This window comes from Miscanthus floridulus, unplaced genomic scaffold (genome assembly GCF_019320115.1).
Source record: "Miscanthus floridulus cultivar M001 unplaced genomic scaffold, ASM1932011v1 os_1285_1_2, whole genome shotgun sequence".
Lineage (NCBI taxonomy): Eukaryota > Viridiplantae > Streptophyta > Magnoliopsida > Poales > Poaceae > Miscanthus > Miscanthus floridulus.
In genome coordinates this window covers 10283-18734 of record NW_027097632.1, presented here as the reverse complement: position 1 = coordinate 18734, position 8452 = coordinate 10283, and the positions used below count along the sequence as shown (strand labels likewise).

General features: G+C 43.1%; 1 protein-coding gene across 1 annotated transcript; it reads left to right on the top strand.

The window, feature by feature from the left end:
* Nucleotides 1–2618: 2618 nt before the first annotated feature.
* On the top strand, nt 2619–3698 carry LOC136533893 (uncharacterized; the record flags this gene model as incomplete). The annotated part of the gene is made up of 4 exons (XM_066526421.1): nt 2619–3134; nt 3201–3413; nt 3475–3552; nt 3612–3698. Coding segments are annotated over exons 1-4 (759 nt in total), but the record flags the coding sequence as incomplete, so codon positions are not given.
* Nucleotides 3699–8452: the final 4754 nt, after the last annotated feature.

The following is an 8452-nucleotide window of genomic DNA, read 5'->3' as shown; positions in this document are numbered from 1 at the left end:
TCTGATACTGCGATAATGTTCCCTGAATCGATCTCGGGATTGAACATATTGATTGATTGGTCCCACCGAGCGTGCCAAAAGATGTGTTGATGCAAAAGTGGATCTGCAAACACAAAGGGCTAATACCCGAATCGATATCCAAAGCGTGCCAGTCGATTTGACCTGCTAATCGACAAGGATGAAGATACGAACACTTTGGTCCTGACAACAGCGATACGCCCGGAAGTCACGGCCAAGAGGTGCTCACGCGGAACTCGAGAATCGCCAAAGGTCGCACTGAAACGATGCAGCTCGCCGAATCAACGAGAACTCGTAAAAAAGGAAAAAATATGCAAATTGACGAAGTCGCCGAAAAGTAAGTAGATGCAAATAGGAGTAAAAATTGGTTTTGATATTGATTGATTGATCTTACATCGCCCCTCACTCCATATTTATACCCTGATCTAAAGAGACACAACCGAACACAACTAGGACACCAAGCCCATATCTAAGGAAACACGTGACTCTTACATGAACCATACTCTAACAAATATAGAAAAGGAAATCAACTCCTATCTATTTCCCTGTCCGCCTTAATTACGATGAAAATCTCGCCATCTTCCTTCCCATCGGCATATCCCCTGTTTCATCGGTAGTAGTCTTCAAGTCTTCCTTCATCGGCATACTCACTGCTGCATCGGCAGTAATCTTCAAGCCTTCCTTCATCGTCATACTCACTGTTGCATCGGCAGTAGTCTTCAAACCTCCCTTCATCGGCATCGACAATAACACCTCCAACCTCATCGGCAACGCCCGAGTCTAAACCAACCTTTCCATCGACCATCACCAGCTATCGGCAACCATCTTTACAAGCTGGCTTTCATCGGCTATCAAAGTACACAGTAACCTTCCCCTCGCCGATTAGTCCACTCCGATCATTATCACGTACAAAAAAACGGTGTCAACACATGCCCCTCAATTTCGGAGTATAAAACCATTAATGCTCCGAAATTTACTCCAGATAACGCTTGCCTTTGCCCGATTACCGTAACTCATTCTCCAAGCCAAAACTTGATTTGTTATCAAATCCAATCAAATCTAATCTTGATTCACGCACTTCAGTAAATATCGCACAATCGCCAACCACTCTTGCCTTGATTATGGTTAAGATACCGAAACAATAACCCATCGGCAAGATCTTAACATGATAATGCTGCCATTTTCAGAATTAAAATATCCTGTATCGATATCCCTTCCAAGTCATGATTACTTGTCATCAACTCATCTGTACAATCCCCTGATTATCGCGCGAACAGTTACCATATCCATCTGAACCGCCTTGACCTATATGCGCGCGACATAGAGATAAGTTCAAAATACCCTTATTCCGGGCGGCTTATAAATAGATTTCTCCGGAACCCTCATTTTCTACCTTCAGCCTCCAATCCTTGGCATTCTCTCTCTCCGGCGGCGACTCCGACGAACAACCGCGCGACCTCAACCAACAAGAACCCTTCTCCGGCGCTAACTTCAAGTTTCCGGCTCGTACCTCCACCTTCCTCAAGACAATGGCCATCAACTTCGACGTCCCCGCGGTTCGCTCCACTTCCATTACCTTTTACTTTGATCTTTTTGCAAATTCATTCAGTTGGTGATTTTTCCTTTCTTCTGTTCTCTGGATTCTATAACCTTAGGAACTGCGCAACAAATTAGTTATCCCAACCGATCAGCCGCACGTCCAATGCCTTGGACCAATGGGCAACCCAGATCCAACCGATCTGATCAATGCAGAGGTTAACAGAATCCCCTTTAGAGCCCAAAATTTCTCTCTGAATTTGTGGAAAGACACATTCCGATCTTGGCCCAAAACCACCAAAGGGTGGAAAGATTGGTACTTGAGGGTTAATAGATCGATGCAAGTATACTGGGCAGAACGAAGGTTAGACCAATGTATTAGGCTATCTATTGCCGATATGCAGAAAAATGAATCAATGATAATTGCAGCTGCTTATTTCTGGTCAGACACGACCAACACTTTTATGTCTGGACATGGCCCAGCTACTCCTACCCTTGCCGATATCCACATGCTTACTGGCTTGGACATCTCAACTGCCGATGAAGGCTCCATCTATGGTAGAAAGTCTGAATATAGGGTGAATACCCGCAACATCGGCGGTTGGACAGGATACATTCAAGAATACCAGAAGACCGGGACACTTAACCAGAGGGAACATGCCACATTCCTGAATATGTGGTTAGAAAAATTTATCTTCTGTGGTCGATCAGTAGGACCAACCAACGCCTTCCTCCCTGCAGCTGAACTTTTGGCTAATGGCGTAAGGTTTCCTCTTGGCCGATACCTTCTGAGCTCCACTTATCATCTTCTTCATCAAGTGTCTCAGAAACTTTTGCTTGGCGAACCCATCGGCAACCTGGGAGGCCCGTGGTGGTTTATCAACATGTGGCTGAATGCCCATATGCACAAACGTTTGCAATGGGACTTTTTTGCTCAACAATTCCCACGAGAAATTGCTGAAGACTATGTGCTTGGGGATGATGAATCGGCAACACGCTCACCCCTCAATTTTGGTGAAGCCATAATTGTCCTTCCTGGAACAGAAGCCAACGAAGACCAAATCGGCAGATTCTTTCAAAGCTTCTACAATGGTCTTTCTCGTGATCATAGGGCCTGGGTGCCTTATATTGACGAAGAAAACAGATTCCCCCTTCTTTTCAACTTTGCCGATGACACTCTGAATCAAGATAATGAGCTCATGATGGCTATCATCACTCCCAGGGCAATTCCAGTAAACACATTCGGCAGCGGGAAAAACACCAACATTACGTATGAATTTTACAACCCATCGGCAGTATCCCGCCAATTGGCTTTTGGGCAACTGCCAATCAAACTCTGCTTTGCCGATGTGATCAAACCCAGGGAAACAATCACCTGCGGAACAGATTGGAACAAGGTAGTACAACTCTCCCCCGATGCCGATACTACAGATGTTGATATATCCACCTGGACACCAATATCTTTCATCACCGAGTCATATAAGCAATGGTGGCGAGAGTGGAAAGAACAACTGTTCGCAACTTCTGCTCACACATATCGGCACATGATCGACCCTGAATATGCCATCCCTGACGACGCGGTAAGTTTCTTTTAACTCCCTTCTGCTTTTCCCTTCATATATCAGTAACTGATTCTCTTGTAACAGGTTAACAACCCAGCACCATCGGTGAGCAAAAGTGGGAAACCCTTCAATCTTCGGCCTGTTTCCCCAACATCGCCGATCGGCTACAACGCTCCCACCTTAGCCGCTTTGACCCACCAGAAGATTCGTACCAAGACCATCACTTCCAAGTCCAAATTGGCTACATCCAGGGCTACTCCATCGGCTGCTGCTACAACCTTGGTCAAAGCATTCAAGGTAACAACCTTGTTTATTTTTACTTATGCCGATCACAAACTGTATTAACCTTAATCATCAGGGGGTAAGAGCTGCTACTGGATCGTCATCGGCAATTCCGCCGATATCAAGCACCACTTCTTTCGATGAACCTTCAGAGGTAGCTTCTTGACTTTACATTTTATCTGTTAAATATCATATCTTACACTTGTTTTGCAGCAACAATTGGGTACATCGGCAAACGTACCAGATGTCCAAGCTTCACAACCAACAAGTGTCGATGCCCCCCAGCCAATCGTTGCCGATGCCCAAGCAAAGCGCAAAGCTTTAACAGATACTGAAGCACAGCCAAAACGACAAAGGTCTATGCCGATCCCTACATCTGCCCCAATGTCATTGGTCATCATACCTCAAGAGCCCACCACCGATGAAGTCACAGAGGATATCCCATCGGCAAGCTCAGCCGATCCCCCACACGACATACTCCAGGTTGCTTCCTCCAGTCAAGCACAGGAAATTGCCTTGAAACAGGTAAACCGATCAACCTAGCTGATTTACAATACTCATACTTACCCTTAACTGATCTCCTTTTCTCTCTCTCAGGAACAAGATTCCCCGAACAGCCTATTTTCCTTTGCCATTGACATTTCTGACGACGATGGAGAGGAGACAAGTTCTTCCCTTGCACTGGGAACAATATCGGCAGAGACTAAATCCAAGTTGGAAACCCTCCTGAACTTGCTACAGCAAGGTACCGCCCAACTGGTAGATGACTCGGACCCCGCAAAGGCAATTTTCAAAACAATTCGTGGCCAGGTCCCTGCCGATGTTGAAGAAGTACTCTTCCCAGCAGCTCATTTAGAAAGCCGCCAACTGCAATATCAACGGGCTGCTCAGCGCATTGCCGATAGAGCAGCTCAAGCTCAACTCAAAGAAGAGATGCTACAACTGAAACAAATTGCTGATGAGAAGCACAAGGGCATCGTCAACTTGCAGACTTCGGGTGCTGCACTTAAGCAGAAAATCTTGGATTTATCAGCAAGGAAGATAGCTCTACTTGGCTGAATTGAAAGAAGTCGACGCAGCCTTAACTCATGCTCAACAAGAAGAAAGCCAGCTACCCAATGCCGTCAAAGCCCTTCAGCAAGAAAGAGATATCCAAGCTCGCAAAGCTTTAGCCATGAAGAAAAAACTCAAGCCTGTGGAGGGTGCTGCCGATGACGATATCAAAGAAATGGAGGAAGCCGACCAGATTCGCCTGCGTGCGATATTAGCTATCCAATCCTTGTTGAACGTGTAATCTTATTTATTGTATCGGCACTTTATGAGACATTGACATCCTTGCATAATTCTAGCCGATAGTACTGTTATCGGCACTTATACTTTTATGCATCTATCCAGATACTAGGGTAATATTTCTTTAAATATTTTCCATTTAACGCTCTGGGAAACACAACCCCTTCGAGGGTTTCTAAAATATATGCATTACCAGGAACAGACTGATTTATCCGATATGGACCTTCCCAATTAGGAGACCACTTTCCAAACTTTGAACTTTTAGTCCCAATCGGTAAAATCAATTTCCAGACCAGATCTCCATCGGCAAACTCTTTTACTTTCACCTTCTTGTCATACCATCTAGCTACTCTTTTCTTATTTTCTTCGATACTAACTAAAGCCCTTAACCGATGACCCGCCACATCTTCCAACTCATCCTTCATAAGAGTATTATAATCATCGGCTGTCAGCTGATTTTGAGAACGTATTCGTCTAGAGCCAACCTTAATTTCCCAAGGCAATACTGCATCGTGTCCATATACTAACTGATAAGGCGTTACTTTGGTTGCACCATGACATGACATCCGATATGACCACAAGGCTTCATTTAATACTGTATGCCACCTCCTAGGATTTTCTTCAATTTTGCGCTTAATGAGTTTGATGATCCCTTTGTTAGAAGCCTCAGCTTGACCATTAGCTTGAGCATAATATGGAGAAGAATTTAAAATTTTAATTCCCATACCTACAGCAAACTCATCAAATTCTCCTGATGTAAACATAGTGCCCTGATCGGTAGTGATAGTCTGAGGAATACCAAATCGGTAAACAATATGCTCTTTCACAAAATCAATCATATTGACCGATGTCACCTTTTTTAAAGGAATTGCCTCAACCCACTTTGTGAAATAATCGGTAGCAACCAGAATAAATTTATGTCCTTTACTCGATGGCGGATAAATCTGACCAATGAGATCAATAGCCCATCCCCGGAACGGCCACGGTTTGATTATAGGGTTCATAGCCGATGCAGGCGCTCTTTGAATATTACCAAACTTTTGACACCCCTGGCATCCTTTAAAATATTTAAAACAATCTTCAAGAATAGTCGGCCAATAGTACCCATTCCTTCTGATCATCCATTTCATCTTGAAAGCCGATTGATGTGCCCCACATACTCCTTCATGAATTTCACCCATCAAGCTTTTCGATTCATCATTGCTAACACATCTAAGTAAAACTCCATCTATAGTTCGATAATATAATTCATCATCGAGGAGCACATATTTGGTAGCTTGGAACCTTATACGTCTCTCAACCTTTCTATATGGATCCTTTAAATAATCGACAATCTCTTTCCTCCAGTCATCGGTATCAACTGCCGATGTTAGCACTTCCTGAATAGGCTGATACCCTGAAGCATGCTGAGCTAGTCGATTAGCTTCCTCATTATGCAATCGAGAGATATGTTCAAGACGAAAACCTCTAAATCCTTTCAACAATTGCAAACATCTTTCATAATACGAAATCAAAGCTTCACTTCGGCATTCATAAATTCCAGCCAATTGATTTATAACTAGCATAGAATCACCAAAGATTTCAACAACATCGGCACGTATCTCCTTCAGCAATTCTAACCCTTTTATCAAGGCTTGGTATTCAGCTTGATTGTTTGTCGCTGTAGCAACAATCGGCAATGAAAACTCATACTTCCTTCCTTGAGGTGAAATTAACACAATGCCGATACCTGCTCCTTCACCACATGTGGACCCATCGAAGAAAAGTGTCCAGGGAGCAATCCCCTAGAGAGTCCACTGTATTACAATGCTGAGTGACAAAATCAGCCATCACTTGCCCTTTAACTGCCTTAGTTGATTTGTAACGTAGTTCAAATTCTGATAATGCTAAAATCCATTTGCCGATTCTACCACTTAATATCGGCATCGACAGCATATACTTGACCACATCGTCTTTGCATATGACCGTACATTCGGCAGATAACAAATAATGCCTTAATTTGACACAAGAAAAGTATAAACACAGACACAATTTTTCGATGGCCGAATACCTCGTCTCAGCATCCACTAATCTTCTGCTCAAATAATAAATAACACGTTCTTTCCCTTCAAATTCTTGAATAAGAGCTGAACCGATAACTGTATCATCAGTTGACAAATATAACCTGAAAGGCTTCCCATGTTGAGGTGGAACTAGCACTGGAGGATTTGATAAATATTTCTTAATTTCATCAAGGGCTAATTGCTGTTCAACTCCCCATACAAATTCCTGATCAGCTTTCAATTTAAGTAGTGGGCTGAAAGCCTTGATCTTACCCGACAGATTAGATATGAATCTTCTAATGAAATTAATCTTACCGATCAAAGATTGCAATTCAGTCTTATTGGCAGGAGCAATCACCTTGTTAATTGCATCAATAGACTTCCTACTGATTTCAATGCCCCGCTGATGCACCATAAAACCCAAGAATTGTCCTGCCGATACACCAAATGCACATTTATTAGGATTCATCTTCAATCCATGCTTCCTTGTGCACTCCAGTATCTTTCGCAGATCGGCTAAATGTGCTGTGATATCTCCAGACTTAATCACTACATCATCAATGTAGATCTCCACTAATGTGCCGATGTATTCATGAAAAATAAAGTTCATAGCTCTTTGATAAGTAGCACCGGCATTTTTCAAACCAAACGTCATGACTATCCACTCGAACAACCCCACATGACCTGGACATCTGAAAGCAGTCTTGGGAATATCTTCCTTCAGCCATGAATATTTGATTGTAACCTGCATTACCATCCATGAAGCTGATAATTTGATGTCCAGCCGCAGCATCAATCAACAAATCAGCAATCGGCATTGGATAGCCATCCATCGGTGTGGCTTTGTTGAGATTCCTGAAATCAATACAGACACGAAGTTTTCCATTTTTCTTATAAACAGGAACCACATTAGAGATCCACTCTGCGTATCGACATTGCCGAATAAACTTTGCTTCAATTAATTTAGTTATTTCGGCCTTAATGTCAGGAAGTACATTAGGGTTGCATCGGCGCGCTGGCTACTGATGTGGCCGAAATCCAGATTTGATAGGTAACCGATGTTCAACTATCGATCGGTCTAATCCAGGCATCTCAGTATAATCCCAAGCAAAACAATCTTTATACTCTTTTAACAAATCTGTTATTCGCTGCTTACACTTGGAATCTAACTTAGCACTAATAAAAGTAGGTCTTGACCTATTGCCATCACCAATATCTACTTCTACTAAATCATCTGCCGATGTGAACCCTTGACCTAATTTTCCATCATCGGCAAACCTATCCATTAAAACTCTTCTTCAGAACCGACTGCTTGGATCGGTGGAATTTCATAATCAGCAACTCTAAGGAACTCTTTTTCCCAAGCTTCTCCTGATATGCATTTAGTTCGCTCATAAGTATCTGATTCTGCCGATGCGATGATATAAGAAGAATCACCAGGGACTGACCTCAATCTTATCCCCAATCCACTGTACGAGGCATTGATGCATTGTAGAAGGAACACAACAATTAGCATGAATCCAATCCCTCCCTAGAAGCAGATTATATGCACCCTTGCCGTTGATAACAAAGAACGTCGTTGGCAAGGTTTTGCTGCCGATGGTCAATTCAACGCACACTGCCCCTTTAGCCGGTGACACATTGCCTTCAAAATCTTTCAACATCATATCGGTTTTGGTCAAGTCTTGATCTCCCTTACCAAGTTTCCGATACATCACGTAA